This window comes from Seriola aureovittata, chromosome 17, assembly GCF_021018895.1.
Source record: "Seriola aureovittata isolate HTS-2021-v1 ecotype China chromosome 17, ASM2101889v1, whole genome shotgun sequence".
Classification (NCBI taxonomy): Eukaryota; Metazoa; Chordata; class Actinopteri; order Carangiformes; family Carangidae; genus Seriola; species Seriola aureovittata.
This window is the reverse complement of record NC_079380.1, coordinates 24,219,359-24,238,327: the sequence shown is the minus strand read 5'-3', so window position 1 is coordinate 24,238,327 and position 18,969 is coordinate 24,219,359. Positions and strand designations below refer to the sequence as shown.

General features: G+C 42.4%; 1 protein-coding gene across 1 annotated transcript; it reads right to left on the bottom strand.

Moving 5' to 3' along the window:
• Positions 1-4,536: 4,536 nt before the first annotated feature.
• Positions 4,537-18,954, bottom strand: nlk1 (nemo-like kinase, type 1). The gene is made up of 13 exons (XM_056400451.1): positions 18,872-18,954; positions 15,073-18,486; positions 14,389-14,815; positions 12,851-12,980; positions 12,676-12,731; positions 11,367-11,473; positions 10,800-10,885; positions 10,317-10,526; positions 9,534-9,635; positions 7,478-7,564; positions 5,933-6,131; positions 5,714-5,807; positions 4,537-4,890 (listed from the first exon to the last, which is right to left on the bottom strand). The coding sequence occupies exons 3-13, from the start codon at positions 14,694-14,696 to the stop codon at positions 4,842-4,844; spliced, it is 1,428 nt and encodes a 475-aa protein (XP_056256426.1). The 5' UTR covers positions 14,697-14,815; positions 15,073-18,486; positions 18,872-18,954; the 3' UTR covers positions 4,537-4,841.
• Positions 18,955-18,969: the final 15 nt, after the last annotated feature.

Genomic DNA, 18,969 nt, shown 5'->3' with positions numbered 1-18,969 from the left:
ACTGCAGAAAATAAAACTTTTTAAGAGATTTTAGAAAAAGGTTTTTTTTATGCTTATTCCTCTTTTTTATTTATATTATTTTTATACAAGCGTCTTCTGTACAGCAATACGTCTAAAAGCAAATTACATGATGCTTCCATGTACAGGAACAGGCTTTCCTGAATACGTTTTAATTTCCACCATATTTCTGCCAATTAATGTAATAAAGAAAGTTTTTAATGGTAAATAAAGAGTAAGTAGTTTTCATCACTCGTTCTTGAGTCCAGGTCGTGACTCAAACGTTTCTTTTCCTGCGTCTGTCGACACGTCAGTTGCTTCAGTGTTATGAATGTATGACTGCTGTTGATCCACAGGAGATATTCAGAACTGCACGTGAATAAAACAAACTGATTTGACTCTAATATTTTCTTCTACTTCACAGATATAAAACCAGGTGATTTGATGCCGCAGTGAAACGTGCTGAGTGAAGGACTGACTGAACAGAGGTTTATTATCCAGTGTCCATTTATTTATTTATCATTCACTACTTTAACTCTAAACATTTTTTTTAAGAAATTCAAGTATTTGTTGGGAACACAAGTCAAAAAAAAACAAACAAAACTTTTTTTGCTAAAACAAAGACGAAAAACATCCGTTTAAAACATCAGTTTCATATTTAGAATAATAAACACATCAAGTTTCTTTTCATAGAAGAAAACAAGTCTAATCTCTATAGATGACCAGCCGTCTGTCCGTCCACCTGTCCACCTGTCCACCTGTCCGTCTCCGTCTGAAAACAGTCATCAGCTGATCTCAGAACAGAGAGCAAACACAGGTCATCTGGTTTAAAAACGCTTCCTAACCTGAAGGATCTCTACGAACACAACAACAGAAAAGAGAAAGAAAAGAAAAAGTCCAGAGGGAAACGTTCGTCAGCTGCTCCCTAAACGAGGAAACGTGCCTCAAATTAACAACCAACCTTCTGATTACTCACCTCTTTAAAACCTTTCATCTATTATCAATTAAAGAAAATGAATCAATTCATCCTTTTAAACACCCTCCAGTTCCTGCAGTGTGATTACACAACGAGCTGCTGATTAATTATAACGAGCATTTTTCACTATTATCTGACGTTTTTCTAACAAAACGATTCACTGATTAATCGATAATGAAAACAGTCGTTAGTCGCAGCCGTAGTGACGACTACAGTTTAACACAGGGTCCGTTAATAATAATGCGGGACCCACTTTATGAGAATATTTTTATATTAGAAATTATACAAACAAATTTTTACTTGATCAAATTAACAAAAGCAGTGGACATGAAGTGAAACCAGCGCTGAGGGAGTCTCTGCTGCAGCAGCTGGTTCTGATCCACAATCCAGCTCCGTATAAAACACTGACCAGTTCAGGTGAAAAAACATTGCTTTAAATCAAACTAGTAAATAAATGTTATTTCCAGGTTTCTGTTGACGAGATGATCAATGGAAAAAGAAAATATCAATAATGAAAATCCAAGAAAAACTTGAAAGAAATGACAGGAACCAAAGTGAACGTTGTTAATTTGTGGAAATAAAATAATCAGAGAAGCTGATTTTAATCCGAGCGCACGAAACCCACAATAACTGCACCAACGAGTTCGTTTCAAGCAGCAACATTTCAATCTGATCACAAACAAAATGTTGCCACTTTAAACGACCGTGAATAAACTTAAATAAACTCCGCAGTGCCGACCGTGTGCACAACTTTAGGCTTTTTTTGGTGTTTTTAGGGAACAGTTATCGGAACGTTTTCCCGCCTCTGGACTTCCATAAAAAGTCTAATTAGATCACAACAAACAAAAACAAAAAGTTCTAATAAAATCACTTCCTAAGATGAATTAAATAAAAAAAATTACCACAAAATGTACGTTTTCGTCATTGTCGACAAACTCAACCATTGCACAGCATTCAAACCCAAATGCTCTCCATGGGATAATAAATATACACATGCAGATATACAAGTCGCTCTCAGTGTTTCCCACAGAGACGCGCTGTGTTCCTGTAGAAGAGGAGCTGAGGTTTCAGGGGTTAAGAATCTGGAAACTGTCAGGGACCAAAACGAGGACGCTCAGGGGGCCCGGCGGCTCAGGGGCCCCGCCTGCTGGAGGTTCAGGGCGTGTACAACAACAACACAACTAAAAAAAAACAAACAAAAAAAAAACCAAAAAACACTTGGACCGAAGCATCTCAACGATTCAAAAACACACGATCCAGGAACTGAGGAGCCGCAGGAACTGAACCAGGAGCTGGAGGTTCCTCCAGCGTCCGAGGTTCCACCACATCTGGTGAGGTTCCACCACATCTGGTGAGGTTCCAGAGGTGGAACAAAAACAAACGACAGCCTGGTTCAAAACATCATGACGACGAACTGCTGTGATGTTCGGATGGCGACCGACCCTTTTCATAAAGTTCCTGAGATCCAAAAAAAAAGGTTCCTGGCAAAGTTCCTGCAGGGGGGGTGGGGGGAGGGGTGGGGGGGTGGGGGGGTGGGAGGTTGGGGGGGGGGCACGGCACGCGGAACCTGCGACGCTTTAAGGACCACACTGATGGTTTTACATGTCGACTGCATCAACTACAGATTGGAACATTTCTCCGAGCGTGAACAGAATCTTCTAAATCTCACCGCTGCAGGTGTTTGTACTGACACGAACAAACATCAGAGCGTCCTTGAATGCACCGTGAGTACTTCATGATTACAACAGAACGAAATGATAAAAAGGCATCTACGTTTAGTTGCTCGATAGAAGATTAAAACAGAAACAACGTTTCAACGTGACGAGCTCCAGCTTCTGAATCTGAACTCTGCTGGTAAGAAACTCAGGATCTTTGGGTTCGGACAAAAACAAAAAGCGAGACGTGTGACGTCACTTTGGGCTCCGGGAACGTGTGACGGATATTTTTAGTTTCTGCTGGAAAAAAAACTTGTTAAACTGTCAGTAGTAAAGTCGATGCAATTTGCAGTCAGGCAGCTAAACATGCAAACACCACCAGTTTGGACGTTTTCCCAGTTAGACTGAGCTACTGGAGGCCACAGCTGACAGGAAGTATGTTTGTGGTCACAGGACAGAATCTACTCAGATGTGACGTCACGCCGCCAGAGAGCCGGCGCTCTTCTCACGGCGTGGAATCTGAAGCCATTATTCTCCGACGACCGTCCTCGTGCGGCTTTATACAATTCATCGTCTACGACAGGACACCTGAGCCTTGAACTGAACAGGAACTAAAACAACAAACGAAAGAGAAGAAAATAAAAACAACAGCAGCATTTCACCGGCAACTTCCTTCTCTCAAAACTCACACTGATTCTGAGCGGCGGGGGCGAGAGACGGGGAGCGAGCACGAGGTAAAAGAAGTCACTGACTCTGGAGGAATGACGGTAAAGATGTGACGGGAGGGTTTCAGTTTATAGATATGCACATATCCCACGTGCACCCCGGGTCCTCAGCCTGCAGCTCGTTTGTTTTCCCAGGGTTTGAGGTAACTGAGACCGAGAGGGGTCGCTTCAAACACAAAAAGGTGGAGACACACACTCGTCAACAAACACTCAATAAATTAAGAAACCATAATAATAAAAAAAAAAGAAAAAAAACATGGTCGCCGTCACTTCTTCTTTCTCTCTCTCTCCGCTGGTGTCGAGGCCGAGGAGTCGGCCGGACAAAAACACACACTGGGCGAGTCCACACGGTGTTTACACATGAGACAGGAAGGAGGAGGAGAAGAAGAAGAAGAAGTCATTGACCATTTAAAAAAAAAAGAAAAAAAAAGAAAACAAGCAGCCAAATATCTGTGTTTTTGGCGTCTTTCTATCTGAACACCATTTAAAAACACTGAAAAACAAAACTTCCTGTCAGTTTTCAAAATAAAACATGATGCGATGACAGAGTCGACTGTGGGGAATGAATTTCCTCCATCGTTCCCAGTTTCCCCTCCTGCTGAATGTGGCCCGGGTTTTTTTTTTAAAGTAGTAGTTAAACACTGATCCAGGACCAGCCAACAAGTCGCAGAGAGGAGGAGGAGGAGGAGGAAGAGGGGGAGGGGGAGGGGGAGGAGGCGATGTCGCTGGAAAAACATTAACAAAGCTTAAAGTGGATGTGGAGAAACACCTGGGAACTGTGGTTAAAACCTGCTACATCTGTTTAATTGCATTATTACGGCCGCGTCGACGCACGAGACGCCGAGCGGCGAAAAAACACAGTGAGTGATGTGTTCAAATGCAGTCCAAAAAAAAAGGAAAACGAAAACCTTGGCGGTCACGGTGTCATGTCGTTTGGCGGGTGATGATGGGAGCTTGTGATTGGCTGATCTGAGTGTTCAGTGTCCCCGATGTGTTTCAGTTAAACCATATTGCACAGGGCTGGAATGACTTCAAAAAAAAAAAACAAAAAAAAAATCAACTAAGCAACGATTCTACCAAACAATTAAAATCATTATTCATTAACGTCTCTACTAACGAGTACCGAGTTCAGTTTTTCTCTTATTATTCCTCCTCAAGCACTTCAGCAGCATTTTTTTTTTCATTTTTAAATTCAGCACCGAAAACTTCTCGAGCATCAGCTGATCAGCCGTCTGGGTCGTTAAGAGTGAAGCTGTAGTTTTTCATACTCAACAAATTTCATGGATTTATACGGAGAAAAAAAAAAAATATCTGAGGGTGTGGAGGAGGGTGGGGTCGGATGTCGTTTCCTCTCTGCATCTCGCCACATGAACAAGAAGAAGAAAAAAAAAAAAAAAGACCCAAACTCTTCGGTATTTTCAGACGCCAAAGCCGATGAAATCATTTCTCCAACCGCTGTCGCTCCTCCAGCCCCACGAGGACGGCCGCTCATCTCTCCTCCTTCCTGGACACCTTGGAGGAATGCCACGCCGTCGACCTGCCGACACAAACACGCAACATAAAGTGACTGATACAAATTAAAATATTCATGAAAGTCAATATTGGCAGGTGGCAAAATCTGACTTCGATGAATATTATTGATTCATTTATTAATCATTTTATTCTTATTCTTTTATTCTTCCACAGTTTATGAAGCATTTTGCTGGATGTTCACAGTCAAGTCTCTTTTATTGTCATTGTTGAAAAACTAGAACCACCGCCTCATGTTTGTATCCCTCCGCCAACCAGACACAGGAAATATGGTCACAGTCTCTCCTTCCTCAGTTACAGCACTGAATATGACCAGAGGAGCTTCTACAGAACACTATGATGTCACAGCGAAGTTGACCTTTGACCTTTTGGATATAAAATGTCATCACTTCATTTTATCCGTATTGACATTTGAGTTAAATTGTGTCATAATTAGTGTCTGAATTAATGAGCGTTTGTGTGTCAGATGTAGAGAAACTCCCTCTGGGTGTTCCTCATATATTACAGGCACAAGAACGTGAGGTCACTGCGACTTTGACCTTTGACCTTTAGCCACCATTTTCTAATCAGTTAATCGTTGAGTCGAAGTGAATGTTCCGTCATGGCGTTACTGAGATATCGTGTCAACGAGAACGAAACAGACGAACAACAAGTAAAACAGAAATATCACTGATAAATAAAATAAATAAATAGCATCAGTGATACACTTTCACAGTTCAAGTCTCTACTGAATGAAAGGTCACTGAAGTTCAATCATTATGTCAAGTTTGTTCCTCCCCCTCCTCCTCCCTCCCTCCTCCCCCTCCTCCTCCCTCCCTCCTCCTCCTCACCTGATGAAGGTCTTGAAGGCAGCACTCTGAGGGTTGATGCACAGCGGCACCCGTTTGCCCTGCTGGTGCTCCGTGATGAAGCGATGGATCAACTCTGATGTTGGGAAAAGAAGAAGAAGAAGGTCACACAAACAGAAACAGCTGGAAATGTCACATGACACAGTTCTAAACCCAGGAGACGTCTGGAGACCGTGAACGCGTTCAAAATGGCCGCCGTACCTTTGCCCTGCCACACAGACAGCAGGCTGTTCTCGTAGCTGTGGCTGAACGGCCGCTCAGCTACCGGCTCAAAGTCCCGGGTGTAAACTCGGCCGCTGGGAACGGAGTAGCAGCACTGACACATGCAGGTGTGGTAACGCAGGCGCCCTTCGTCCAGGTAAGGGTGGGAGAGGGCGTCGCTGCCGGAAATCCTTTTAGTCTGGAGGAGAGAACGCAGTGAGTGACCGGAGAGAGGATCATGGTTTACTGGATCCAGTTTGGACTTTGGGACCGAGTCAGAATAAAGTCCACTGCGGAGCTCAGTCATAAACACACCGTCCTGCTGCAGCAAATAAACTGTAGATTAATCCGCCGCTGAAAGTAGTCCCCAACAAAATGCACTATTTATTTCCTCCTGTTTGTTTAATAAAAACTGTTTCAATTTAAACTAAATATTTAAATTAAACTAAACATTTACGAGGTGTGTCCCGAAGGAGTTCAGAGACGAACTAGCTCACTGTTGTTTGGATGACAGGAAGCAGAACGTGGAGCCACAGCAAAGGGTCTGAAAACTTTAGTAAATGAGATTAACTTCTATAAGTTTTTTAACTCCATGATTCTGTGTTATTGAGTTTAGACTGATGGGTGGAAACATGAAGCGTCTGAACACAGCTGGAAAACAAAGCTTCAAACTCGCAGGATGAGCAGCTCAGATAATGGATGGATGGTTTGAAAATCTGTCCGAACACAGAGAAACAGTTTTACTTATTTTTACTTGTTGTGTCAATAAATGGTCTGGTCCTCGAATATCTGATATACTATATATATTATATATATTTGATGTACTTGAGCCCAACATGTCTCTAAGATCTGCAGGAGCTGGTCACTTACTGGAAAAGTTAAAATTAAACTTAAACTGAACTAAAATGTCTTTCAGTCGTTATGCTGCCCCCTGCTGGGACCAGCCGGAACCAGCACGAACCAGCCGGAACCGGCAGGAACCAGCAGGAACCAGCTGGAACCAGCTCCCAATGGAGATCAAATCAAAACTAAAAACTGCTCTGTTCTCCTCTGCCTTCATCTAATCTTGTATTTTAATTAGATATTATCTTTATTATACCGTTTTCTTACTTACTTTATTTCTGGTCAGCACATTCAATGACCTCTGTGTTTGATAATGTGCTAGACAAATAATTTTGTGATCAACACTGACAAAAGCTGAAGTTGTGTATCAGACCAGGGTTAGCTTGATATTTTTCCCCTCATTGTTTTCTTGTAAAATTCCTAGATGTAGCTGTGCAGTTTGAGTTAGTAAAAGTAAATAAATTATAATACGTATGTTTCTATTAAATTTATCGCATATTTCATGTGTAGAACATGTTAATTAAATCGTTTTCTGTGGTAATTAGGTACTGTCACTTTAAGAGAGAGCAGCTGGGACATTTACTCAGTGGAGTAATTCTAGTGGAGGCCTGACTGGATGACTGGATGACTGGATGACTGGATGACTGGATGACTGGATGACTGGACGGCCGTCAGTGTTGGTGTTAGTTCATCTGAACTCACCGGATCAAAGACCAACATCCGACAGAGCAGGTGCACCGCCTCGTGAGTGGCTCCGTCAGACAGCATGTAGAGCACCGACAGCGACGGCTGAGGACGAAATGTAAAGAGCTTTTGAAAACCTGCGTCTCAGATATAAACACAGTCCATCAGTAACATGTTGTCATGGTGATTCTGTTTGTGTTTACTGAAGGGAAGATCTTGTTAAGTGGATTGAGTTTCAGCCAGATGCGACTGATCCGGTTTAAAACATCAGTGACATTATGAAACTCCTCGTTATTTTTATAAAGTCACAGCCGGGGACAGACTCAGGTTTTAGTGCCGCGACAAACTGACCTCATGTGACCTCACATAAAATGTTCCCAGCAGTAACGCACTTAGATGTGAAGTTGGGGCTCAGACATTTCATTTCCATCAAAGTTTACAACCAGAAGTTCACTCAGGAAGAGCAACAACACCGACTGTGTTCTTCCCTGGTTCATCCTCCAGCCCTCCACCAGGGTCAGTGCAAATCGCTTCAGTACAAACATGTGAAAACAGAACCTCTGTGCTGGAGGTTAAGATGGATTCTGCCCCCTGGTGGACAAATTTCAATAAGGAAGCTTTGAGTGTTTCCCTGAATATATATCGTTAACAAGGCTTTTTTAAATTCTTAAATATTAGCCTGAGACAAAAATCTACAAAATATTAGTAGTGGTGAACTAACAGACGTAACCGAGCTAAGAGGGCTAACAATGCTAACTGAACTAACAAGGCTAACATAGCTAACAGAGGTACCTGAACTACCAGGGCTAACAAGACTAACAATGCTAACAGAACTTACAGAGATAACAGAAGTAACAGGGCAAACAGAACTAAAAAGGCTAACAGAACAGGGCTAACATGGCTAACAGGGCTAACAGAGCTAACGGGGCTAATAGAACTAACATGGCTAACAGAACTAACAGGCCTATCAGGAATAACAGAACTAACAGAACTAACAGAACTAACAGGGCTATCAGGAATAACAGAACTAACAGAACTAACAGAGCTAACAGGGCTAACAGAACGAACAGGGCTAACAGAGCTAACAGGGCTAACAGAACGAACAGGGCTAACAGAACGAACAGGGCTAACAGAGCTAACAGGGCTAACAGAACGAACAAGGCTAACAGGGCTAACAGAGCTAACAGGGCTAAAAGAACTAACAGGGCTAACAGGGCTAACAGAGCTAACAGGGCTAACAGGACGAACATGGCTAACAGAATGAACAAGGCTAACAGGGCTAACAGAGCTAACAGAACTAACAGGGCTAACAGAGGTAACAGGGCTAACAGAACGAACAGAGCTAACAGGGCTAACAGAGGTAACAGGGCTAACAGAACTAACAGAGCTAACAGGGCTAACAGAGGTAACAGGGCTAACAGAACGAACAGGGCTAACAGAGCTAACAGGGCTAACAGAGCTAACAGGGCTAACAGAGCTAACAGAGCTAACAGGGCTAACAGAGCTAACAGAGCTAACAGGTCTAAGAATACCTCTCCTGAACATATTCTTCATTTGACTCATTTAAACATGTTTTATTCTCTTAGTTTCCAGTGACTGTTTCTGTGTCTGTCCTGAGGTTGGAACTCTTTTCTGTTTTCGTTATTAAGTCGATTGATTGTCTTATTTTCTCCTCTCTGCCATTGTTGTGTTGTATTTGTTTTGTGTTGTTTAGCCCCCCCCCCGAAAACAAGACCAGACATCTCAAAGGGTTCATCCTGATAATAAATAGATTTGACATCAAAAATATTATAAATATAATATTTCCTCTTCAAAATCATAAGAGACGTGCAGGAGAGGAGACGTGTGCAGAATTTAGAAGGTTAAAAATCGGTGTGCTGAACATAAAAACATCTAATAATTAATTATTAATTCAAAAATGAATGTGATGCAGTGATTATTTTGGAGAAGTGAGTCAAACCTGAACAGATAACACAGGTTAACATGTTGTTTCTTCTGTGGGAGAATGTGTGAGAACAGAAACTAGAGTGTTGATGTTGGTGGAGGATTCAGAGCAGACCACGCAGTCACGTACCGGTTTGTGCGGCCCCCTCAGGATGTGGGCTCTGGCTCCTTCACAGGCCGACGCCAGGGCCGACAGAGGGGGAGTTCCCAGCAGGTCTGTGATCAGATCCAGCTGGAGGAGAGAGAAGAGAAACCACGTCAGGTGGAAGTATTCTGGATTATTATTTAGTAAAAACAGCCTGATAAACCTGACTGATGGACACCACTGAGCTCCCTTCATAATAAAAGCTGAACCAGGTTTATGAAGCCCAAATAAGGCTTTTATTCTGAAGGGAGCTCAGTGGTAACCTGATGAAAAGTAAAAAATATTACAAAGAAAATGAAGCTGTTTTTGTGTCTCAAACAAACGGAAAAAAGCAGAAATGATAAATTCATGGAAATCAAACTGACTTACTGTTTCAATAAGTTAAAGAAAAACATCAAACATTGTCTGGTTTTCTGTTTTAAATCAAGATAAATTAAACCTGGATTGGAGGTTCAATTAAAGAAGACATCACTTGGTCTCTGGGTAATTTTATCACTACTTTTTAACATTAGTGACGTCAACCTTTAGTTGGAGCTTTACACATTTCTATATTTTTATCTAACTATGGTGCAATGTTGTTAAATTTTGCTGCTTCATAATAACAGAAGCCATTTTCCCTTCAGAGCTGCCGTTTATTTTGGACGTGCTGAGATAATGAACCTAAAGAGGAAATGATTCCCGTCTAAGGAACCAGCAGGTACAGATAACAGATGACTGGACAGGTGGATTGTGGGAGTCACGGTCAGGTGAAGCGCCGCCTCGTCTCACCTGCTGAATCGGGCTCTGGGCCTGGAAGAGGATCCGTCGTCCCAGCAGCTCCGCGAAGATGCAGCCCACTGACCAGACGTCGATGGCCGAGCCGTAGTGCCGGCAGCCCATCAGCACCTCGGGCGCTCTGTAGTACTGAGTCACCACCTCCTGGGTCATGTGACGTGACGGGTCGGGCTCCTCCACACGGGCCAACCCGAAATCACAAATCTGACCAGAGACAACGCGACGATGAGATTTTCATTTCAAACTGACAGAATAATTCAGTCATTTACTGCAGGTCAGACACATTAAAATCTACTTGTTCAGGATTATTCACCTGATTTCTATTGTGAGTAAAAACAGAGACCGAATTCAACAGTCTGACATTAAAACTCTGAAAACGCCCGTTGATGCATTTGTTGAGTCGTCTGAGTGGTTGAGTTCGTTTCACGATACAAAGTTTGAAGTAAAAATGTTTTTAAAGCACAGGAGCAGTTTTACCTTGAGCAGGCAGTTACTGTTGACCAGCAGGTTTCCAGGTTTGATGTCTCTGTGCAGGATCCCGGCCGAGTGCAGGTACTTCAAACCTGAACGACACAACAACAATCACACGTACTGGATCAGAACCTCAAACTACAAACCACCTGCTGGACGTTTTCTCTGCAGGTTGAGTCAATGTTAAATTTTTGAAATTAAAAAAAGACCTTTAGAGAAGGGAAAATATTAAAACTGATGTGTGAGACAGATTTGAGACTAAATTCTTAACATGAGGGGTCCTCAGGAAACCGGACGTGGCTCCCAGCAGCTGGTCTGAGGCTGCTGGTCTCAGCAGACTTAGATTATGACCATATACACGAGGAAACTGATGCTGAAAGTAGGAATTAAATTCACAGAGGACACACTCTGCTGTTTGAATAGATGATTTTAAATTTCTACACTGAATAAAACATCAACACAGAATCTTTGAGAGTAAAATCACATGTTGCTGATCAGAACAGAAGATGGAGTCACATCTTTCCTCCTCACGCTCGCCATATCAACCATCACTCCTCTGTGCGAGCCGCTCACCTCGGAGGATCTGATAGAGGAAGACCTTGATGTGGTCGGTGGTGAGAGGCTGCGGAGACACGATCACTTTGTGGAGGTCGCTCTGCATCAGCTCTGTTATCACGTAGCTGCAGGGCGGTTTGCTGTCAAGGAAAAAAGCTCTCACACACACGGACTGACCTCCGCCTACATGAACACGATGCATCTCCAAGCACAGGTCTCATTTTTAGTACAAGGACACCGTTGCTTAACAACAAGTGTCAATAAAACATAAAAACTACCCTTCGTGGTCGTATCCCTCCGCCACTCAGACTAGTTTCAGATTAAATCCCTGTTTATCCAGAGTCATATGATACATAAGGATCAGCCACCGATCGTTATCGGCCTTTTCTCATTAAAAACATGTGATCAGTGGATCGGCATTAACGCTCCTAGTCACTGATCACCTTCAGACCGATCACCTGTGGTTAATCCTCCGGTGTCTGCGGCTGAGAGAAGCACCGCGTGCTGTCGACAGGACGCCAAAACAAAACATGTCGGCCGTGTGGGACTGATATAACGTACGACAAACATGATCGGTATCGTACGATCTCACTCATAGATAAAAAGTATTGGCGGCAAAAAAACGTGATTGTAACATCCCTGATAAAATACGAACTATTTGTGTGAAATAATTACAGCGAGTTATTGCTAACAGGTGTTTTGTGAAGCGACACTGACCTTGACCTTTGAACTTTAGCCACCAAATTCTAATAAGTTTGTCCTGGAGTCTAGATGAACGTTTTTACCAGATTTAAAGAAATTCCCTCAAGGCATTACAGAGACATAACGTTCACATGGCAAAACATGTCATTTGTGAGGTCAATGCGACCTTGACCTTTGACCTCCAACACCTAAATCAGTTTAATCAGTTTGAGTCCTATTGAATGTTTCTGCCAAATTTGAAGAAGTTCCATCAAAGCGTTACTGAGATATCGTTTCCACGAGAATGAGACGGACGGACGACCTGAAAACAATATGGCTGCCGCTCTGACTGACGCCGGCGCCGGGGAAATGAAAAAGAAAGAATCACATCGACTCTCCACATTAAATATTCACCAGTGGCCGAGCTCACGTCTGCAGCGATGAGCTGGATTTAGAGACGAGAAGCTAAATTAAGTGATTAAAAAGGAGGACATCAGGGACAATTAAAGAAGAGAAAGTGGGACAGAAGGCGCGAGGACGTAAATGTACGTGATGAGTGAGGAGGTCTGATGAACGCTCTGCTGTACGTGGAGATGATATCAAACAAATGAAGGTTGTGACTGTGTTTTCACATGAACAAGGATACATCTCCTCAAAGCAGTCGATCTGCGGAGGCTGTAAAATATCCAGAGCCGACAAAACCTGTTGTTCAGACAGAAAGACACAAACAGACAAAAACATTTAGTCTCGTTTTCATCACCTCATAAAAACGTCTGATTCTGTCTCTCCACATCTACAACAAACAAACCCCCGTCATTTACATTGTCGTGTTTGAAGAAGCACAGCATCCTCAGCTCCCTGAAGACCCTCTTGCAGGAGACCAGGTTCTGGAAGACATTAGGCATCTTCTTCAAAGCCACCTTCCGACCGTCGCGGGGATCCGTCACCGACCTGCGGGACGTTCACAATCACACACATTCCTGTTCAGAAAGGTATTCTCCCGCCAGAGCTCAGGCCAGTTTGGTGACATAGTTTTAACAGACTGGGTCGTTTTAATTATGAAAACATGCGACGAGCTCTGCTGACACACTGGAAGATAAACTGCAGCAGAGCACACGCAAATTCACCCTGCAACACTTTTAAACAGGAAGGTCAAACACCTGCTGGTTCACGTGACGACATGATGATGTAATATAGTGAATATATCTTGGTGTTGGATTATTGGTCAGACAAAACAAGACATTTTTAAGATGTCACCTTGAGCTCTTGGAACTTGTGACGGACGTTTACTGACATTTTAAATCAATTGAAAAAACAATGTGCAGAGAATAAAAACAATCCTTAGTTACAGTCCTGAAATGTAGGAATTGAAACTGAATTTTTTGTAGCTGTTTCCACGTGTTTTAGGCCATTTATTACAAATCATCAATTTTATTTAATTTTTCAAAACTATAATATCAAAGTTTTACTTTTACTTTGTTACTTACTGCAACACTTTTCATTTTGATGAATCATTAATTTTAAACAAGAATGTGAAACATCTGCTTGTTCCAGCGTCTCACGTGAGAATTTGATGCCTCACTTTGATATGATGATGTAATCTGAATATATCTGTAGTTTGGATTATTGATCAGACAAGGTAAGACATTTTCAAGTTATCACCCTGAGCTCTGGGAAGTTTTCACAATTTTTCTGCCATTTTAATGAAAATAATCGTTTTTTGTAAATGTAGAAATTAAAATTTTCCACGTTTCAGCCAATTTATTACAAAACACGTCCAATTCATTTCATTTTTTGAAAGGGAGTTGAAGTGAAGTTGTGATCACAGCAAACCTTGTGTTCTGTTTCACTCATGTCAAACTTATGTTATATTTTCATTTTCATGGTAAAATTAAAGCTGCAAAACCTAAAACACGTGACAACCATCTGTCTTCACCTGGACCTGATGAACCCTAAACCCTGATGGTGATGGTGATGGTGATGGTGGTGATGATGATGATGATGATGATGATGCCATCTTGTCTCGTGAAAAATCTCATTTAACTGCACACAATCCTTGAGTCTGTTATTGTCATTTTTAGTTTAACTCTTGGTTTAAGGTGCAGATTGATTAGACAGAGATGTATTTTATTTTACTGGGAAACAATAGTGCCATTTTGATAAAATAATAAAACTAAACAATCAGACATGGTGTCCACTGTGATGGATGATCTGTCTCCAGATTCAAGTTTAAACACCCAACACAAATGAGAGGAGAGCCATGGCTCAAAAACACCGTGCTGTGCCTCTGATACTGGGTGAATTATTAATAGTTACAACATGCAGGACACTGGCAGAGCCCTCAGTGCTATTTCCTTACCACACAACACCAAATGCGCCATAACCGATGGGGCGGTCCGGCTCCATCTCCGCAGGGCTGGGCACCTCGCTGGCCGGGTTGCTGTAGGGCTGAGGCACCGCTGCTCCGCCGCCGGCGCTTCCTCCGAGAGCTGTCGGGTGACGAGGAGTCCCGGCCGGGGCAGTGGGTCCGGTCAGGCACGGTGTGGCGCTGAGGCCCGTGGAGGGTGCTCCGCAGGAGGAGTTGACACAGAAATACTTGTGGCCCAGCTCGGAGCCCGGAAACAAGTCTCCACAGACGGTCTGCCGGCCTGCGCCGTGAAATGCCATCCTCCTACCACCGAACCCCGGAACAGTCCACTTTGTCTGAGCGGCACCAAGCTGCTGCTGCTGCCCGGCTTAGGCGCAAAGGAAACACGGCCACTCACTCAGCATGACCCATTATTGTCCTGTGTGTGAACATACAGGGAAGACCGAGTTAACACCGTAGATGTAAACAACCGAGCTCGGTGCCAAGACGGAGCGGAGGGACCGAGTGTTACCGCTGCTGCCGCACCGAGCCTCGGTCACTACAACACACGTTAAAAGTCTGAAACACGCCGAAAGCTTGAAGCTTGGTGACATACACATCCAGGCTACGAAACAAACTACCGATTCAAACACTTTAACCAGCGAGATGAGTTTTACCTTTGTGTGTAGCACTCACCTGGTTAGTGGAGCTGCTCGGTTAACAGGGTCCAGCTAGCTAGCGACCGTTTAGCGACGACTCCAAAAATATGAAAAAAAAATGGACGTTAAACCCAATAATAGACTCAGCCACTCACACTGCAGATAATCCCTCGCTAACACAAGCAAATACATTAACGTTATTGTGTTTCCTCATAAGATTGTTCATTAAAATCCTCGTTATTAAAGCTAGCTCCTTTGCTAACCAGCTGTTCCAGCTAACAGGTTAACGCACTGGTGTCTGTGACCCACATAACCACCATCGGTCGTTTACAGTGACCTACATATTTTAGAAAGAAAGATTCCCCTGATAAATTTGTACAGCCGACGTACAAACCGAGCACGGTTAAGCCAACGACGCCACGGCACGAAAACAGACTTTAAAAAAGCCGAGTTTAGACGCCCGTCGCCGGAGCTCCTGCCCCGGCTCCTGGAGCTAGCAGCCGGATCGTCAGCTAGCAGCTAGCTGGCCATGGCGTTGTAACCCCCCGCCGCAGAAGCGTCCCATAAAGGCAGTCTGTGGTGGTTTTTTTTAGTTTTAATGCAGTCTCATCCAACAGGCCCCTTTAAATTCGCTGTTAATGTAGACCTGCTGGCTTTTCTGGTCGCTTTTTTAGACCGGTAAGCTACAGCTAGCGGGCTAGCCCGTGGAGGAGGAGGAGGAGCTGGTGAAGCCGGGTGGGGGAGGGTCGACGCTCTCCGCTCCGCTGTAAACAAAGCTAACGGGTCGGTAGCTGCGGTGCCGCGGACCGACCACCTCCAGAGGACACACGGACCCGAGCTGCAGGAAGAAGCGCTCAGATATTTCACCTACATAAAAGCAGCAACAACACAGTGTAAAAAAAAAAAAAAAAAAACAAACAGTTAAAACCAAAAACCTGCATTCACAAAGTAAAAGTATTAACAACAAACAGGGCCGGATTAACCTCCTGGGGGGCCCTGTTGACCCCCTCAGTACATGTCAGCTCCATTTACCCAGAAACTGATCAGCAAGGCAGGATTATCAACCCAGACCTCCAGGTTTAGTCCATATCATCCAAGTCTACACGATTTGATTATTTATTACAAATTTTCACATTATCAGGGATAAGGGCTCCTCCATCCTCCATCATGGGGCCCCTGAGTGGTAGAGGGGGGGGGGGGCACCACTTTACTTTATGTGGCTCATTTGTTGTTAGGGACACTTTTTTTAAATTCTGACTTTAATCTCAGAATTTTAAGATTAAAATCAAGAATCAACATTTTTTTTAACGTGGCCCTAATCCTGTTCTGTAGTAAAATCCTGTTTTATTAAACTGTGTCACACTCAAAAAACCTCCAGCAGATTCATATTATTCAGTCATATAAAACCTGTAAGGCTGCAGCCAACATTTGTTTTCATTATCAATACATCTGACAATTAGTTTCTTTAATAATCAATATTACTGAAGTTATTTTGATTCTTGTTTATAATCGCTTCAACCTATGTGTATGACTCAATTTTTAAAGTTATGTTTATTAAGTTTTATTTATCATTTTTACAAAATTGTTGTGTTATTTGGGGAGGGAGAGTTTTAATGAATGTTCTGTTTATTCTTTCAAACAAAAGCCAATAAACAAAGTATTGAAATAATAACAACAATCAATTGATTGTTCAGTGTATAAAATATCAGAAATGAATTAAAGATGGCTCATTTTTTAAAAACATATTCAAAGATTCAACCAGCTTGTTTAGTTTGAGCAGTTGTTAAAAATACAAATATGTTCAGTTTACTTTCAGAAAACAAGCAAATATTCACATTTAAGAAGCTCTTCATGATCAATACATAATTATTGTTCAATGAAAAATAACATATTAACATATTCACGTCTTGTTTTATATGATCAAGTCACAAACACAAAGAAGAAAACTGGCAAATATTCACATTTGAGAACCTGGAAATTGAATTTTTGCTTTAAAATTATAAAAACAATTAATCAATTATTAATATTGTTACCATTTAATCATCTATTAAATGAATCAACCAATCATTTCATCTCCAGGGTGCTGGTTGGCGTTGTGGTCAGCAACCAATGGGCCCCTGGGCAGTTGCTCTTGTGTGAAAGGTCATTGTAATGCTAGAGTTTCATGTAATATATCATCAGATTATCATTATTATAACATTTCTATTTATGTTGTAGACAGTTGTTTATATATGTCACTAATTGTTGCTTTAATCCTTAACAATATGTCATTTTATTTTATATAATTAATATCACAGAGCACAAATTTGCCTCAAGGACTTTTACAATCTGTAGGAAAATAAAACCCACTGTGGCAGAAACCTCAGGAGCAGCAGAGGATCTCTGTTCAGACAACTCAGGCTTTCTATGTCAACTTTTAATCTGAAAAGTAACTAGTAACTGAAGCTGTCAGATTCTGTAAATGTAGTGGATCAAAAACTACAAGATTTCCCTCTGAAATGTCGTAAAGTCAAAGTACAAAGTCGTTTAAAATGGAAATATTTAAGTAAAGTATATCAAAATTATGAGTCACCTCCCACCACTGATGTGGATAAAGTGCAGAACCACTCAGACACCCATGAAGTTCATTTCATCTTGAATCCACACATGCATTTTACTGCCTTTTAATACAGTAGTAACAAGGCGCTATGCACTATGCATCAAGTACAATCAATATGCACAGCCACAGAAAAATGTGTCACCAAGGTAAGCTACAAATTACATGGCAATTTACCTTTTTCAAGAATGAACAAATCAGCATCCAGAGTAAGAACAAAGATTATAACGAAGCAGAGAAGTTAATGCACATTCAATGTTCATGGAGAATATACACAAACAACTATGAGTTTGCCTTCATCAGCTCTAGAAAAGTGTATGTACATGGTGGCCCGGCTGAAACACTTGTTCCCATGTCCTGCTCTGAAGGCTCCGACAAAGGCAAACTGGAGACTGCTCTTTAATAAATTAGGGGAGAAACTGAGATACGTCATGTTAATTGAGGTCTTCAGGTCAATTTCCTCATCATAAACAAACACTGATAATCATGGAATATAAAAGATGTAAAAACGGCAACAGCTTTACAAAACCGTGACAGGCTGTGCAGGTCAGTTAAAAATGAAAAACAATGAAATGATGGCAAATAGAAACAGCTAAATGTTAAGCCATAGGAATAAAAATACACATTAATTATCCTCCGTAATGAATGAAAAGAAGGTTTCTGATCCGCTCTCTGCTCCCTGGCTTCGACTCCTCAGGATGTGACATGTACAGTAAAGTGTGCGTCCCTCCGGTCAGCTGTTCGACGCCGCTGACGGAGTCGAGCTCGTCGTCTTTTCTAAACCGTGAGCAGCATCGAGGAGCAGAGACGTTCTCCCGCTCTGTGTCCACCTGTGGCCGTCTGTTAAGGAATAATCTGCAGCGAGAAAACAAAAGGCAGTTCATGTAAATTTTTCAAAATAAAAGCCATCATGCAAACAGTTTAGATGTTCAGATTAAAATCAGTCCTCGTTCTGTGTAAAATACATTCTTAAAGCACCCCTTCTCTTTTTTGGATTAGCTGGGAGTTAGGGGGCGGAGTCAGACACTGCCAAGATGGCAACGGTGGTGCAGCTCACTCTGAGCTTCAGAAACCTGTGGGTGACGTCACGGCGGCGACGTCAAGCTTTATTTACAGCTCACATACAGTGTAGTGTCATAGGGGAGGGGTCACTTCAGGGTCAGTATGGAGAGAGGAAGTGATGTCAGATCTTAAAGTAAAATGAAGAGGACCATGTTTAAACAGATGAACGTTCTCTCACCTGGTTTGGCTGCTGTCCTTCCCATCCTCTCCTCCATGAGTCCTCGTTTACCTTTGCCCCCGTTTACCCAACTGCCCCGCCTCCATTCCCCCCCATCC

Excerpts from the sequence above, each read along its gene's own strand:
- nlk1 (XM_056400451.1), bottom strand. The coding sequence starts at position 14,696 with ATGGCATTTCACGGCGCAGGCCGGCAGACCGTCTGTGGAGACTTGTTT. Across the intron at positions 12,981-14,388 it reads GGCGCATTTGGTGTTGTGTG|GTCGGTGACGGATCCCCGCG; the intron begins GTAAGGAAATAG and ends AACGTCCCGCAG. Across the intron at positions 7,565-9,533 it reads TGAGGGGGCCGCACAAACCG|CCGTCGCTGTCGGTGCTCTA; the intron begins GTACGTGACTGC and ends TTTCGTCCTCAG.